This window comes from Dufourea novaeangliae, unplaced genomic scaffold, assembly GCF_001272555.1.
Source record: "Dufourea novaeangliae isolate 0120121106 unplaced genomic scaffold, ASM127255v1 scaffold168, whole genome shotgun sequence".
In the NCBI taxonomy this organism is placed as follows: domain Eukaryota; kingdom Metazoa; phylum Arthropoda; class Insecta; order Hymenoptera; family Halictidae; genus Dufourea; species Dufourea novaeangliae.
The window spans coordinates 2,143,914-2,162,532 of NW_015374062.1; the positions used below are offsets into that span (position 1 = coordinate 2,143,914).

Here is an 18,619-nt window from a genome sequence, read left to right on the forward strand (position 1 = left end):
TCGCACAGGAAACAGTACTCCAAACAGTTTATTCCAACCCGGTCTGGCCAATCGTTTGAACGGCTTGTGAACCATGTCCGCGGTCACAGTTTCGCGGGTATAAACGCCGGGAACCAGTGTGAACATATCGAACCACGTACGATGGATAAACTGGTGTTTTTGGTGCTACTTGTTTGTTCAGTGGCGCTTTTTCGTTCCTCCGCGGGAAACTCTACGGTTTATCGGTAAATGATATATACATATATACAATTGAACGGCGACAGTACTGTCCGGTCTTATCGTTCAAGTTAGATGACTATTAGATTATTTACGACGTATATAAAACGCGATCGAATAATTATCAGAAAGGTCGCAGCTATTTTTGCTCTATAGAGAGTTGCTGTTTAATTTTGGAGTATGTTAATTGGTCTGTCAGAAAGCGAATTCCCATTAGAATTGGCGATTTTGATGTTGGAGTGGAGGAAGTTCGACTGTTGATCGGTAATTGATGCTTGAGGCACTATCGCATCGTGTTAGCGTACCTTTTATTTTTTTTGCATTCACACAGTTACTTAATAACAAATCGACATTTTATCGAAGTTTAGCTGTTGATAAGTTGTGAAAATATTATGGTTGGATGTATCTTGTAGCAAGTGGTATATCGAATACATTCAAAACCAATATTGATCAAGAGTTCAACCCTAATCAAATTTGTAAAACGTGGATGGACGCTAGCAATTGTCAACGGTTTGCAATATTCAACCGAGTTGGACACACTTTTTATCAAGGGTTTAACAAAATCTATGTAAATCGCAAGACAAGTACATACCAGGGGTGCTTCATTGTCGATCACGAAAGCGTTTAGTGAAATTGATCGGTTTCGTGGAAACAGAACGGACGATGGACAAGTGCTGATTCCCGGTCTGCTTTCAGGGGATACATATTCACGGCGCCGAAAATATTTCTAGCCGGTGAGATCGAGCGTGGATGTCTGTCTTTGCACAATTTAGAGCCACCGGCCGTTGTTACGCTCGATCTATTGTCGCCGTCGACGGTCAAGGAAACGCAAGTGTTGTCGACTAACACCACCGTCCTGAAAACAGGTAGTTATAGATTAATTATACCCAGCAGCGAAAGAAACGATCGAAAATCGGACATCAAAAATAGTGAAATTGAATCTGATCAACACCGTGGGTAAAGAATGTCCGATCCACAGGTCATGAACACCTGCGTATTAATTGCTAAATTGTGAAACTACAATAAATTTTTATACAATACTGTAAATTGCTGTAATTAATTATTAAGAAAATGTTTATGAATCGAAAATTACCGTTGACATTAATATTGTTCATTGAATAACAATTAAAATTTTCTTCGAATTGATTATCGATGAAAAGCTAGTACGCAAATGATTTCCAACGCCTAATATTTTTGTTGTACCAGCGAAAATTAATTGTTATAGTCGCAGTTTCTCTATCCTTCTCCGTTGAATCTAGACCTTTGACCTCTTGTTGTGTACATAATGAATGGGTGTCCTTTACATCTTGTTTCGTCGGTATCGCTTCGATAAGAGGTTCCCAGAAATAATATGCACGTGGTATTTTATTCTCGGGATTTATCTTAATTCATGTCGCTTTAAATCTCAGTTCTATTACACCAACTGCTGTTTAATAGTGTTGAATGCGAAGTAAATGAGTTTGTTTAGCATCAATTCGATGTACGCTGCTTTGTTAACTTCGATGTCTGGACACTTCTATGTGTTGCGACATGGGCTTCGAATACTTTGGAAAGATCACGACGAAACGGATGCTGGAATCACCATTTTCCACATTTTCGTTTTTCGTTCCTCGCATCCGTCGATCATTTTCGTCTCGTGTCGGGCTCTTTAAACAAATCGTAAATTGAAATTGTCGTCGCTTCCTGTGGGGGAACTGAATTGGTCGACTCCCTCGCTGGAGGGGAAATAAGCAATCGCTGGAATACATGGGAAACCCATTTATATTGTTATATACGGGGTGAACAACGAAGATTGGTCGTTTAACTCTCTCAAGGTCCGAGTTCGCTCAACAAATATATTCGATGTATCAATGTCTTAGGATCCCGTGAACACGCTGTATACAAAATAATCGGTGTTAAGTCGCATACTCACCAACAGGGCCGTTCCTAGCGGGGGTGCAAAAGGTGCCGGGGGTGCAAAGGTTCTTAAGAATCTTTGTATCATTTTACGAAAATAACAATTAAAAAATATTCCTTTTGCATGATAAGTGCTGAAAAAAAACTATGTAATATGTGTATAGATATGAAGGTAAACACTGCACATCGAATTCTTGAATAAATAATATTAAATTTATTGGAAATGGGTTAAGTTACATCATTTCTGTCCGTTTTCTGAAGCAGCTCAAAGTGAGACCGTAACCTTCATAATCTTCTAATACGTAGGTAATTGTCGGAATAACAATCAGCTAAATCGACGTATGGTTAGATGGTCTTCTTGGTATCAATTTATCAATTAGGGACATCCTTTTGAGTGAATGCAGTTATGTTGATGCATCGTGAGGGGAAGATCGTTACGTCTCTATCAGATACCAATCCCAGACATCATAAAAATATATTCCAATCAAGACTATAATTATCAGAAAAGTTATCTAAGAAAAGTTCTATGTAAAAATTGGGAGTGACGTCAATCTATCTTGAAGAAATAAGAAAAATTGTTTGATATTCAGAAACCAAGTCATCAGCATCAGAATCTAAAGAAGAGATTAAGTAGAAATTGAAATTAATAAAGGATATATTGTCTCTCACATTTGCATTTGTATATTTTTTTTATCATTGAATTATTGATTCTACTTATTTTTGAAATATTTTTCAACAGGTGTGGAAGCATGCTTGGAATTAATGGTACCATCAACGGAGTATACACTGGCAAGGCTACGACTGATAATAAAGATCGATCATCAGAATTACAAGATCGAGTCTGAGAAACAAATTCATATCCAGCACAACTCTTTAATAACTTTTGTGGAAACTGACAAGCCAGTGTACAAACCGGGCCAAGATGTTAACATCAGGATTCTCATGCTTAAGCACGATTTGAAACCTTGGAGGGAAACGGTAAGTCCATCCATCACCGTTTAAGTATACATATGTATACAATTACCGAATAGGGCTTGGCAGCGCGTCTGGTCATTGCTGTCCGCTTCTACTTATTGTCAGCACGCAATAATGACTTAACGGTACATTTTATGAAAATTTTGAGGCATGAAAGGTACGTGCTTTTTTTGTGGCTGGAGGCATTTTTGAGATTTCAAAACCACCGTGATTTTTTTAACGGAATGATCTATTTTTTGCACCATAGATCGATAAAGTATCAAATTCTGTTTAAACATGTGTCGACCTTCATACGTCCTAAACCTAATAGTTAATGAGATATTTATTAGTGCATTGGCCTATCATCTGAAAATTGGCATATTCGCACACCTGAGTTTTTCAATTCATTTGAATGGGGGAGGATCTATTTTATTACCTTAATATTAAAAGCAAAAACATATTTGAAACACTTAAATGTACATTGTCGTTCACAGATTCCGAAAGTTTGGATTGAAAATCCATCGGAGGTGAAGGTAGCGCAATGGACGAACGTGAATACGGAAAATGGTATGGCGCAATTGGTGTTTCCTTTATCGCCGGAACAGAACTCGGTAAGAAAATAAATAAGTGATATAATCGTTTTATATAATCACTTAAGAATTGAACACATTTTACTAGCTCCTTTAATATTAGGCTTGTATATCGAATAAATACTAAAATAATGTTCGTTACATCCGACAGGGTACATGGAAGATCAGAGTACTAAAGAAGATGTCGCAGGCAATATCCACGACTATGTTCGAAGTAAAGACATACGTTCTACCAAGATTTCAAGTAACGATCAAGTCACCGGGATATATTTTAGCTGACGCGGACAATGTGACTTGGACCGTTTGTGCTAAGTAATTATCTGAATTTCATCACTGCCTTTCAGTATTTACTGCATTATTTCAATTTAATATATGATAGTTTCTAATAGAAACTAAATAATTTTGTACAATTAAAAGATAATAATATTACAGATACAGTTACGGTAAAGCGGTTAAAGGAACTTTACTACTGAAGTCGACCCCGCAAATACCAAGTTGGAAAAGAAAGCTTAATCTACCGGAAGTAAATTACGAGACAAAAGTAAATAATATCCTCTTTATTCTCGATACGTCTCGTAAGCTTGTTGGATATTAAAGTTCAGACTGCAGAGATTTCTTTATTGATAACCAATTATTTTAGCTGGACTCGCCTGACGGATGCACCGATTTTGTAGTTTCTGGGTCGGATCTCGGTCTGGATTGCTGGAAAGTGACCCCTAATAATATCGTCCTTATCGTCAATTTCACGGAAGCTGGAACCGGCGTAGTAGAAACAACGATCAGTCAGACAATAGTTATGCATCAAGCCTTGAATCTTGAGTTCGTCCCTTACACACCCAAGTACTTTAAATTGGGCTTGCCTTACCATGGAAAGGTATTTTCATTTTTATTCAGTAGACTGAATTTTAGCAACTTTCAGAATCGTAAATTAATTACGTGTATTTATGATTATTTTAACATTGATGTCTTTTTCATCTATTAAGGTAATAAAGAAATCTGGTATTTTATGGTTTTATAGTTATAAATAGACTGCGGATTTTTATGCAAATATACATTTTTATTTGTTAATAGATAGAAATTGGAAACCAACAGAAAATTATTTACTTTAGTATGGGGTTTTCAGAGTCCAAATAAAATAAACATTTCGTCAAACTATATTATATTTCTCGTTGTACTGACTTTTAGACAATTGGATCTTCTATAAATGTATAAAATTCGCAGTCTAGTTATAATGGTTAAATAGTATATCAATATTAATGGTATCCTGGGAAAAAAAAGTATTCAAATGTTCGACCCAAAATATCAGTGATCTTAACATTACTGGAAAGATTTTTTCATTTAATATATGAATGTATGAAATGTAGTTTTCGCATTTCGAATACTTTCTGTGAAAATAAATACCAATTTTTTGGCGTTGTCGGCCACTAGTTGCGAGTTTTGCGCCAAGACGATACACCGGCCCCAAATGAGAAAATTCAAGTTTGTCTGCAAGTACTCAGAAAGGAGGAGTTGCTTCGAGTTGTCGTGGAGTGTCGCAACTTCCGGTCATCCGCCGACGGTTTCGTTGATTTCGTTGTTCCTCCGCCCCATAAAGATATTCTTGTGTTGAGCTTCATCGCCACCGCTGTCCACTACCCCACGAAATATTACTCGCCGGACACACGGTGGAGAGTGAGTATTAGAATTTATTATTTTAAAGAAAACTATCCTACTATGTATACATATTGTTACCATCCATTAAACCTATCGCAGTACATAGAGAACCATGAAAACAGCGTTAAATTCTATGCACGAAAGTAATGTCTTCAATTTTCAGTCTTTGGGTTGATGCATAAATAATAGGAATATAACCATATGAAAGCAAAACTTTTCATTTAAATGTGAAAACAATTTATTTAAAATTTGCCCTGACTGTCACGTGTGTGCAAATAGGTTAAACTGGGAATATCTACAATGTACGGTTAGGGATGGATAATCAACCCGTTCAAACATCTTTGAACTCCTGACGAGACGTTCAAATTGTTCAAACAGTGTTCGGTCGTTTTAAACTTTTGAAACAGTTGAAAAGTTTGAAACGTTTGAACTGTTTGGAACGTTCGAAGACTGTTTGAACGTCTTGTATATGAACATGTCCGCATATGTTTGAAACGAGTGAACACTATTTGAACTATTTGACCATCTTCTGTTTGAAAATGTCCATATATGTTTGGAGTGACTGTTCACGGACCGATCACTGCGTACGATACTGTTTAACATTACGATTGAGTGTTCTGTTTACCAATGAAAATATTAATCAAACTTCTGTCAGGTATTCATGAACCAACCTTCGGCGCATATCGACGTGAATCCTTGGTACTCACCTTCCGACAGTTACTTGGCTGTAGCCAGAGGGAATCAGCCAATTGTATGCGGTGAAAAATACTCGTTTAACGTGATGTACACGATCTCAGCAAACAGCAACACCAACAAGTCAATATCGTTCCACTACTCAATCAACTCGAAAGGAGATCTCTTAATACACGGCCACGTGAAGCACAAGCCTAGCCGTGACACTGTATTAAACTACTCGGAATTCCGTAACCTGTTGGGTGCAACTGATTCTGCAGCAAACAAAACTGAGCAGAGCTCCGTTGTACACAGGTATACACTTTTTCTAAACAATTTTTTTAATTTCGTACTTTTTAGTGTAGGGAGTATTACTAGTGGGTCAAGGGGTTAACGTAAGATCGTTTTCATTATCATTAGTTTAGCAGTAACCATAAAGAACAAATCAGACAGAACTACTTTGGATTATTTGGAATCCATCCTGTGAAAGTGTCCCACATTTTTATTAACATCCTGTCTATTATTGAAAAAGAAGGAAAATAAGTGTCCACAAGTGTTGTGTACAAACTAATAATTATCCTTTTTCAAAATTAGATTTCCATTAAGCGTGAAAGTCACACCGAGCATGGCTCCAGTCTCGGAACTGTTACTTTACTATGTGCAAGCGGACGGTGAGGTTATCACAGCTTCGTACACGATCGAGGTCGGTCACTGTTTTGGGAACAAAGTGAAAAGTGCATGGCACACGGACGTTCAGACGCCTGGAGCGAGCACGCAGTATCACGTGGAGGCTGCTCCTTGGTCGTTATGCGGCATCTCCGCCGTCGACAAGTCAACCCGCTTCTTGGCGGGATCGAAGAAGAATTTGCTCGATGCTAGTCAGACATTCGACGAATTGAAGAGGTTCCATTCGATATCGGAACACGACTCGTCATGGAATTATTGCAAAAGTATGTTTTTGACCGTCACGTCACACAGTGGTTCAAAATTCGAAAATCCCATAATTGCTGTACAGGAACAAACATTTTCTTTCTTACACATTTTCTCGTATCGTTAAAAACAACGGAGATATTTTAGGTAAAAGTGTTAAGTGACTCACGCTGTGTACTTTTTCATCGTACAGTAGACTCACGTTAAAGTAGCGGTGCGGTGCTCTCGAGGCGGGTTTTTCCTGGAAACGCTACTTTAACGTGAGCCAATGGGCTCCCAGGATCTCCTGATAGTTTGGTCGATCCACCACTTAGATCAGAACTTTGGTGTGTGAGTAATATGTGTGAGCTGGGGCGTTCTAACCGCTACTTTAACGCGAGTCTAGTGTACTGCTTTGAATGAGGCTCGAACTCCGTATCTCTCTCCAAACTGTTGTTTCGGCGCTCGAAATATGTCTGTCGAATTTCCTCGTGGGTCACGATTGACCCGGCCGCCGGTTTTGACGGTTCATAATCCAGAGTCCGTATTCCAATTAATACATAAAAATCTGAACTTCACAGTGACAGGATCAACAGGGCCACGGATGGAAGAGATTGCTCATCTGCCGAGTCCATTCTGGAATATGCAGAAAAAAAACAAAGTCATCTTAGAGAAACGAAAAAGACATCTGCCGATCTATAACATAGATGTCAACTACGTGGACGCTTTTCAAGCTTTCCTGGTAAGACGCACTTCGTGAGTTCTGTAAATTTTTGTACGCTGTAAAGCTAAACGTCCAATGATGTACACTTATAAGTATTAGGACCACTTCGACAGAAATGATGTTTAAGGGATATTGAAGCTCGATGGACTAAAGGTGGTTCCCCTGTTAATTGAGTTTGAAATTTGGCCGGAATTATATTAAAAGAAGCCAGTATCGAAAAAATGGTATTCTACTATGTATTTTCAACTTATATTTTTATGTAAAATTACCGCCGTTCTGTTTGTTCCACCAATTACGAGACACGTGTATATTTGAAAAATTCGTGTATTGAATAGTCTATACATTTTTAATGGTATGTGCCATTTAATGACTTCTCATTTCCACCATAGGATTTCGGAGTAGTGGTAATGAGCGACCTGTTGCAAAAGATACGACCTTGTGAGACGTATGCGAAAGATTCCATATATCTAAAGCACAATTATAGGGATCGACAGATTAAAACTATGGATGAGACTGGCAAGTATACGATATATATTTTTTCACTAATCATTTGTCATTCATAATATGACCAGGATACGATAAATCTCAATCTATCCAACGATTACGTGCACTACCGCATAAACGTTTGGAACAATTTATGATATTTAGTGCTTTTAAAAAAATACAGCGTAACATAATTTGGTGTTTTGTACTATTGACTATATATTTACATTTTATAATACCTCTACATACGAATACAACGATGTTATAACGATACAACGAACATTCACATATCGTTCCTCCATTAGATACGTTTAAATCACTACAACCTGTTGCTGTTCCCTTGATAAACTTCGATTCCCATGAGTCAGTGGGACCGGAAGTGGATTATTACGTTGATCAATTGCCCGATCAGACTGCCATATTGCGATCATACTTTCCTGAAACGTGGTTATGGGAATTAGTACCTACTGGGTATGGATTAATTATTTTTTGACCGGAATAAAATCGTCTATGTATGAATAGTATATTTATACTTATCAACTTCACTAAACTTCCTCTGTTGGCCTTTATAATAGGTTTTAGTACTCTGTGTTATACAAAGTAGAAATACAAAGTTTTGTATGCTAATTGTCTATGTAAATTCACAATTTTCGATTTACTGATTCATAAAAATCAAAGATAAAAAGAACATTCAAACCTGTACTAGGAACTTTTCCACTTAAATAATTACACAGAAATAGTAAGAAAATTTCTTAAAACCTTTAATTTATTGTATTTTGAAAGTTAACAAATGCTATAATTGAATAAGCTCCGCAATTTGGTGATAATGTAGCCTGAATAAGTATTGGCTGATCGTGTATTACATTCTTCCTTATAGGAGAGAAGGTAAAGTTACAATAGAACGCACCCTTCCGCACACCATCACCGATTGGATCGGTTACACGACGTGCATATCACCGATACACGGCCTCGGAATAGCACCACCGATCACCATAACGGCGTTCCAGCCGTTCTTCCTCGATTATACTCTGCCCTACAGCGTGAAACGTGGCGAAATGTTGCATATGAAAGTGTCCTTGTTCAATTACATGGAACACCGATTACCTGTAAGTTGCACAAAATTAAACCATGGATGTATACAGGGTGTCACAGCTAACTTGATCACCTTGAATAATGACTTAACGGTACACTTTATAAAAATTTTGAGGCATGAAACTTAAATGACATTAATGGGCACTTCTTATAAGGCACGTGCTCTTTGTGGGTGTATCCACATAAGAATAAATCATAACTGACGTATAATTTAAGAATGAAACAATAAATTGTAAAATGCAATTAAATCAATAAAAAATACATAATTATTAATAAATGACATTTATATATAACGTTTTTGTTTCACAGGTGAAAATTAAATTAGAAGAGGCAACAGGGCTCGATCTACATTTGTCGCTCCCTGTGGCTTCGTTCTGCGTTAAACCACGGGACAGCGTCGTCCACGAGTACATCCTCAGACCACGGGTCATCGGGGAAGTGAACATTACAGTGTCCGCTTCCATAGATCCTGATTTCGTCGATCCATGTGGTCCGGAAACCTTGATCTTCACACGGTAATTATTTGGCTTGAGAATAGAGCACCAAAGCACTTGTTTACTTTCGGGTTAAATCGATCTAAACAGTGCAAGTGTGTCAAAATAATACAACACTAGTCGGCTAACAAGGGAACCTCGACAACTCGAAAATACCGATTTTTTTTTCAAATTTTGTAGATCTGTAGCAAAAAAAATTGCCTGATACTTCTACCGAGGTTACTTGGAAACCTGCAAAGTTTTCAAACAAAAAAATTAAAATTTTCATGTTATCGAAGTTCCTTTGTAAGTAAGCACAAGTATCCATGAATGTACATTTTTATTTTCAAGAGACGTCATCGTGAAGCCAATTCTCATTCTACCAGAGGGTTACCCAGTCGAGGTGACAAAATCGGCGTTCGTCTGCCCGAAGGACTTCAGCGATGACTCCACTGTCGTTTGGGATCTGATATTACCGGAGAACGTGGTACCGGACAGCTCCAGGGCCTACGTAACTATCGTAGGTGACGTTCTGGGCCCGGCTCTCGAGAACTTGGACAAGCTTGTACGGCTGCCAATCGGTTGCGGGGAACAAAACATGATCCTCTTTGTTCCGAATATTCACGTGATCAGATATTTGGACGCGGTTGGCATCGAGAATCCCGCTCTGAAAGCGAAAGCGATTAAGAACATGGAGAAAGGTAATGCTTAATCCTGTTTCACTAATCCGAAACGTTCGGAGAATGTTGCCGATTGAACCAGCGTTAATCGATGCCGTCTTTTGTCAAACGAAGGATATCAGAGGGAGCTGAATTTTAGACATTCAGACGGTTCCTATGCCGCGTTTGGGCTGCGCACCACGAACGACGAGAGCTCCATATGGCTGACCACGTTTGTATTGAAGTCGTTCGTCCAGGCCCGAGGTCTTATTCACATCGACGAGCACGACCTTAGCTTGACTGCCCACTGGATCATGAAGAAACAACTGGAAAACGGCTGCTTCCCCGTAGTCGGAAGAGTCTTCCACAAAGAGATGAAGGCGAATACACATTTCTGGACCCCGGAGTCAGAGTGCATTAAGTCAGACTGTTCAAACTTTAGAGGAAAGTAAATGAAATATGGAAAAACCTTGTAACTTTGAAACCATCCGGTAAGAGTTCAACATGAAACAATCGATACCTTCGAAATATTGAGTGGACTTAATACACTTTGGCTCTGGGGTCCAGATTTATATAGATTAATAATATAAGGTTGTACAAACTCCTTGAGTGCATCCTCTTTATCTGTAAGTAATTTTAAAATGTCGTATCTTGGAAATAAAGCTTTTATGGGTCTATGTTTTTATGATAGGTCTTTATGGTTCCGATGTGTGAAATATATTCTTAATGTTTGACTTACTATATGTTTGCATTACAGGGTGGCCTTCTGGACGACAATTCATCGTCAGCGTTAACGGCGTACATTTTTATCTCCCTGATCGAATCTAAAGTACCTTTGTGGGCACATGTTGTCTCCAAAGCCTTGAATTGCTTGGAAAACGGAATGGCTAATACGAACGAGGATTTATACACTGCGATTCTCACCACGTACGCGTTAGTTTTGGTTGAACATCCGAAAGCAAATTCCAGCATGCAGTTGCTCATGGATCGTGCCACACGTCACAATGTACGTACAAACAAGTTACACGATATAATAACTATAAATATTTGCATTTTACATTATCTTATTAACCTGAATAAAAGCCACAAAATGAAACGTGCACTATTACTAAAACCTCGATTATTGGTGGAAAATGAATGATTTTCAGAACCTGCTGTGGTGGGAGGACAAATCCAAACCCTCGATTACTCTAAGCATCGAAATGACAGCGTACGTTGTCCTAGCGTTAGTAAAATTGGGCGGCGAGGAGAATATGGTTCATGCTTTGAAAGCTGTACGTTGGATGTCAAAGCAGCGAAACTCCGAGGGCGGATTCACGTCTACGCAGGACACGGTCCTCGCCTTGGAGGCCCTAACGAAATACGCGGCCGCTATGAACAGCAGGAATACCGAATTCTCTATCCTCGTGACAGCAACGGATGTGGATTACCTGTACAAAATGACCAATGACAACCGTATGGTCCTCAATCAAATTTCTTTACCCGTTCTGCCGACCATCGTCGAGATTTTCGCGGAGGGGGAAGGCTGCGTGCTGGTGCAGGTGAGATGGAACATTCAATCATTTACACACAGTGATTATAAACTGGAATCGCGTATTTTCTAATCCTTCAGTGTAACAAAACGTTCCGGAAAACATTTATCCGGCGTCCCTCTAATTCTTAATTTTATCTCCGTTAGTTTCTAAACTGAGAAAACTGAGTCAACTGAGACAAATTCTATCAGACCGATTTAACTATCGAGTGAACAAGATTTCGTCATTTTCATATGGAATACAAATTTTCTATTTATTGCTTTCCAATTTAGAGTAACATTAAATACAACGTTGCACATGCTACCGGTTCAGATGCGTTCGATCTTGCGGTGTCTGCTCATTCGGTGGCGTACGAGAACGAATGTTCCGTGCAAGAAATTACGGTCTGCGCCCGCTACAAGATGGCGGACGAGGAAAGTAACATGGTTCTACTTGAAATTGGAATGATAAGCGGCTACGCGCCAGAACGAACAAGCTTGTATTCGTTATTAAGAGATCCATCGACAAGTAAGTTAACTTATTCTTTATTTCAATAAACAAAAACTAAAATATAGAATATTCCATTGAAATTGTTCAATAACAAATTATCCGGATGTTATTCAAATTCTTTATTGTGACATTTTGTCGTAATTCTAATAATTCTTAATTATATTTCGTTCCCCTTTTTCTCCGTTGTTGTTTTTTTTAATTTTGTAACATAGCTTGTGTCTATGTAATACCTTCGGACACTACCATCGAATTATCTCGCCGAAATTCGGTTGGTTAATAATCGTAATCAATATTAAAACGTGAATTATAGAAGTGAAGCGTTTCGAAGAAGGCCAAGATACCGTTACAATTTACTTCGACAAATTAACTGGTCAGAAGACCTGCATTTCGTTCAAAGTGATGAGGGAAACCGTCGTCGATCGTCTGGAGCCAGCGAACGTGAAACTTTATGATTATTATGACCAGGAATTAACAGTGTCCGGCGTAAGTTTAAGCATACACAATCAATCAGAAAATATCGGATGTTTTTCGTAACATTTAGTTTCCATCCGTGTATTTCATTGTGAAAACATTTGATATATTTTCAAAGTACTACATTATTATAGTTCAATCCGATCAAACTGCAAAATGTTCATCGATGTTATACAACTCAATTTTCTGAAAGTCGGTAAAATGATCTTAAGCAAAATGTCAACGCCCTTACCCAGATAGTACACCGGTTTAAGTCCCTGGACAAAAGTACGCAAAGACTTACGAAACTACATCCGGCAGATATTAAAACTAATATAACAATGGTAAAGACGAACGTAATATTTCCAGAGCTACAATTTCGCTCCAACTTGTAGCAGCGCGGAACCCACCGAGGAACAATCGACTCCGAGTGTGATGCCGGAAGTGAAATTGCTGAAGAACGATTTGTCGGTCAACAAGCTGCTCCTGTCGCAAGAAACATTCCAAGATAATAAACCGATAGAAAAATCGTCGAAGAGCATGGCGACAGAAGATGCAAGCGATAGCAGTACGACGAACAACAGAAACAACGAGGCAAATAGCAAATCTACGTCTTCGAGAGGACCAGATTTGAGAAGCAAAGTTCAAGACGACGCAGCGAACAGGAGAGACAAGCTGAGGGATAAAATTGAAGAAGCATTGATTACAGGAATGCGACCAAAGACTGACAATGTGCCATTCGTTGAAAACTCAAATCTAAAAATCAATGAGGATGACTTGGACGCTGTCTCGCATATACGAACGACCAACGACAGCGGCAAGGTCGATCATTCAAGCAGTGAGTAGATAAAATATGCATTATTAAAGGGGTATTCGCTCGACGTAAAATTTAAATAATGTTTTGTATAATTAATTTATTATTTAACTTTATACATTAAATAAAAATATACGTACTGAGCAGAAATCGGGACTTGATTAGAAATAGGGTCATTGATCTTAGTAGTAGTGCCACAAACAGTAGAATATTCCGCGCACACGTGACCCATTCGTCAAAAGTGTTGCCATACCGAAAGGGTTAAAAAATACAATTTAAAAAGTCGATTTTCTCGACCTGTTACTTAACCGTTAACCACGTTTGCACTCCCAATTCTTTTGAAAGTTTCTTTCCAATAACTCCCTATTTCTTTTGGTGTTTTATTCTAAATGTACTTCAGAAGATAGATGGTTGATAGGAAGCAATTAAATAAATATGTTTCAATAATTATAAACAGCATTGGAATTTTGCTAAATATGTCGAGTATGATTCATTAATATTCCCAATACATTTTACGTGCACATAATTGTGACAAAGTTCTGTTAGCTCCACAGGTGGAATCTGGAAGTGGTTTAACCCCGGATGAATCGGACGGAAATCGAAATCTCAGTTTTGATACCGTCGACGCCAACGTAGGAACGTCAGACAATATAGAGAATCCATCTACGGTTTTTGCGAAAGAAATCGAGGACTCGGAATTTTCAGGGAACCCTTTCTTCGTTGTTGTCAGTCACGAATTGGAAACTCCGGAAGGAGTCGAAGGACCAGTCCCGGTTTACGTGAAACCTGATACGTTCGATTACAAAGCGGAAACCACCGTCAGTACCAATACTCTGCCGGATTCAGCATTGACGCCTCCGGTGGAGAATGAAAACACTTCACAGGTATACACATGAACTATTAGTATAAATCATTACATTATTAATTAATAATTGATATAATATAACTCAAATTTTTTTGTCCAAATTTGTTCTAACTCGACAGAATTTTTCATTCACTATGTATAATAAATCCTCGATGAGTGTTGGAGGGTTCCTTGGCACTGACAAGAAGTCCCCAAGTGTAACGCTGACTTTTTAATAAGGTTCAACACATAGAACTTGGAATTCTGAAGTTAATGATATTTGTTTCAGCCTCATATGGCTATTAGTTTGTGAAATATTTAATGTTCAATGCCGAGGAGCCTTCGAACACTTGTCGAGGATTTACTGTATAGGTCATTGGTGGTCATCATCACGAGTGTATTAGTGCTGAATTTTAACAAGTACAAATTTCTTTGGATACTAAACCTGTTTTCATTAAAAATAAATGAAAATTGAGAAAACTACAGATATACGAAGTTTCATAAAAATCGGAGGGGGACACTTCCGTGCCTTTCCTTGTTAGTTTCCAGTTTTTGTGAATTACTCTGCAAACACTATACTTTTCTAGGGGGAATTCGACAACCAAACCAAATACACCACACACAGCGACACGCAGATTTCGTGTAAGCGAATGTATTTTTACAATCTACACAACAGTTACACGGTACAATTATATTAGTATTTCCTCACATTACATTTGTTATTTTAGCGCCAACGAGAGTGAAACAGTATTGTCCTACGTGCTCCGACAAATTACCGTCGGATTTCAGCGATGTTTATTGCTCGGCGTACAGCGCGGTTAAAGTAGCAATCAGACGATTGCGAAAAGCAAGATTGTTGCTGGATCTGAATGCGTCCCGGGAAGTTCGACGTCTTCGTGCCACGATCGAGTTCACTATGGATCCAAGCTGTTCCTGTTTCCCGTTAGATTCCCGTACGTATTCCACCATATAACGTCCTCCACACCCATCACCCAATGGTACATTCGATGATAAACCACTATCGAATATCGACACGCACACACACACACACACACACACATATGTAAACGCGTAACGCTGTTTTACAATATTCTTTATAAAAAAATATTCCCTTGCAGCTGGAAGTTTGGCGTTAATCGTGAACAAGGACAACGACTTCCTTGCGTCCGGGGATCACAAACAGACACTGAACAATTCGTTTAATATATACGGTTTGCCGATCGTGACAGGAGTGCCGCCCGAAATCACGGAGGCACGGAGATTATCGTGTTCGTATCAAGAGGAGGATCGATCCCGTCTCACGGATCCTCCGGTCGGCGGTTGAACAAACCGTATGCCTTTTGTTTTTTTTTCCTTTTTTTATTTATACATTTAATACGCAAATAACACTGAAAACTATAATTACGTTTTACGAGAACGCCAGCAGGTGGAGTGACGATGAAGAATATTCATTTGGAAACTTATCGGCCTCGCTCATCTGTAAATCTCGATCCATAAGCGATACGCTATTTGCAAACTTCGCGCAGGGTATATACATAATTTCTTTTTCTTTTCTGTTTTTTTCTTTTTTGTATCTACAAACATTGCAATTCTATATGATTAACGGTAGGATAAGCTGTCGCGTGGCACGCGTGGAAATATTAAAAAAACAGTCATCACCCTCGTTTCTTTTTTCTCCATTGACTCGATGAAACTGTAAATAAATACAAAACGCTTTCGATGTAATTAATCCAGCTGACTTACTTCTTCTTGTACTGACGAGAGAAAGAGAGAGAGAGAGAAAGAGAGAGAGAGAGAGAGAGAGAGAGAGAGAGCACGTAAGAAAGCGAATATATCGTGTTTTGTGTTGCACTTTTTATTTATTTTCTTTGTATCTGATCGCTACTGAAATAATTATTACAAATTAACAATCACCTTTCGAACTGTACTACATTAAATATTATTTTATTACAATGAATTTACGATTATTTATTTTATTATTACGGCTTTCGTTATTTTTTTTTTATTTCACCTATTTTATGCTAAGTGTTTTGTCATTTAATGCTGATCTGAATTCGTTTAATATTTCGTAACTACGGAGCAATATTCATAACGTTCGAGAATAACAATTTTTCTTTTTTATTACTCTTCTCTATCTACCACGAACACTCATGTGTGTATGTGTACGTATGTATGTATGTGTACATATGCATATATATATATGTATATATCTGGAACGTATTTTTTTTTTCTTTCAGCATTAAATATCAAATCGCAATCCTCTCTGGAAGTATTACTATTTACTCACGTTGTACACAGTGAAATGCTTGCTCGAAATAAATAGACTATTATTGGTTGCTAGAAACTACTCGACGCGACGCTCCACTAAAGTAACGCAAAACCTAACTGCAATCACCAGGAATGAAAAAAGAACACGTACAGTGTTTATATGAGTTGGCAGTAGCATTTTGATCAGTTCAGTTAGCGTCGTCCGAGATTTCGATAGTAATCGTTCTAACAGGTATCTCGGCGGTGCAATACATCATCCGCACGAATAAATAACATACGTATGCCTCAAGATATTGGAATTCCATCGCGATCGATTCACTTAAAACGGAAAGAGGACGAATACGCTTAATAATACTTTGTTACATTAGGATCGTTATTCGCATAACCTTGTTAATATTCGCCGATTTTTCGGAACACACACATACAAATTTTATTTTAACATTTACCGAATATTGGAACAGCATCGCCCAGACAGAACACAAGTATGTACACTGGGACAAATTGTTCAGCCAGTATGGCGGCAACAGCCGATCAGACGTTGGGTAATTAAATGATCAGATAAATGCATCTCGTTACAAAGTATCGCAACAGTACCCTTACTAATAAGTACTAATATTATAAAATAGTATTGTACATGTTATAGAAACATTAAAAAAAGAAGGCAGCAATATGAAAATTCAGATATGTACCATCAATATGTTTTGCAGATGAAATGTTGGTCAGTGAAAAGATTCTAAATGGAAGTCTGTAGCATTGACCATAGACATTTTCCTTTACAATTGGAAATAAAAATTGGTGCATTTTAGAAAAAACTACATTAAACTAGCTAAAAATTTCTGATATGATTAAAGTCTTCTCAAAGTTACTATTGAAAATGTAATACTAATAAAGTACTAATACTGTAAGGCAATACAATATTACAACAGTAAATAAATATTAATATGTAAAACTACGTTCCACCTGGGCTGTAATGATCATATTATTTATGTTTAATTTTGCAATACCAAGAATGATTGTATCATTGTACGATACACTATTATAAAATGTTCACAAGGAATATACGAAAAACAAAGACAGCTTGAAATAAAGACAAATAATGCTTGTGCGTTTCGTACGAAAATGAAAGACAGGTAATGCAGGAAACAAATTAGTAACTACATGTAAAATAACGATATATTATTAAGACACGAGCTCTATATTAAATTATACGCGGATTTTGTATTTCTATTTTTTTTTCTTTTCTTTTTATGATTAGTAAAATATAAAATATTAAAACATTACTATGGTATTGTTAAATCAGTCAAGCTTCCCGAAAAATTGGCAAGCATCGGGCATTAGTATAATTATACATATATCAACTCAATCCAGGCAGAGTTGAAATAATATATATTAATACATACTACTTTAATACACTTCATAAATATATATTACTTGAATCTTATTAATTATAAAATACTACAATGTAATAAGATCAGACTCTAATAGAATAATTAAGATAAGTCGTCTCATTCTCGCTTCGATTTAATTTATATATTATAATATGCACTAAAGTATTGTATATAAAGGATGGATTTAATATAGAGCTTGCCTCTTCTATGCAATTATTAATATAAAACCAATAATGGTGTTAAAGAATTCATATAAAACAAGTCACTTTGCTCCTATACTTTCGATGTTAGTGCACTTAAATGCAAAGAAGTCAATCTATACTGATTCTAATTATCAAATGTACGTTTGTAAATGTACATACAAGATCACCATGTGACAAATGCCACTTTATTTGGCGACATAAATACGTTTATTGTATCCGATGACCAGTGATTGTTATAACAATCATGAATGCAACTTAAATGCATCAGAGATAATAGAGGAACTTACGTGAACATCAGTATTATAGTAAT

At 37.5% G+C, this 18,619-nt stretch overlaps 1 protein-coding gene across 1 annotated transcript; it reads left to right on the top strand.

Annotated features, from left to right (window-relative positions):
- The first annotated feature begins 141 nt into the window (after positions 1-141).
- LOC107190172 (murinoglobulin-1-like) lies at positions 142-16,245 on the top strand. The gene is given in 26 exon segments (XM_015578925.1): positions 142-224; positions 913-1,082; positions 2,852-3,090; positions 3,561-3,677; positions 3,808-3,968; positions 4,089-4,197; positions 4,297-4,530; positions 5,085-5,327; positions 5,965-6,296; positions 6,576-6,958; positions 7,502-7,632; positions 8,004-8,061; positions 8,367-8,568; positions 8,975-9,203; positions 9,499-9,704; positions 10,014-10,363; positions 10,457-10,701; positions 11,079-11,327; positions 11,470-11,862; positions 12,126-12,360; positions 12,653-12,825; positions 13,162-13,630; positions 14,153-14,490; positions 15,038-15,092; positions 15,179-15,403; positions 15,569-16,245. Coding segments are annotated over 26 exon segments (5,835 nt in total). The 3' UTR covers positions 15,775-16,245.
- Positions 16,246-18,619: the final 2,374 nt, after the last annotated feature.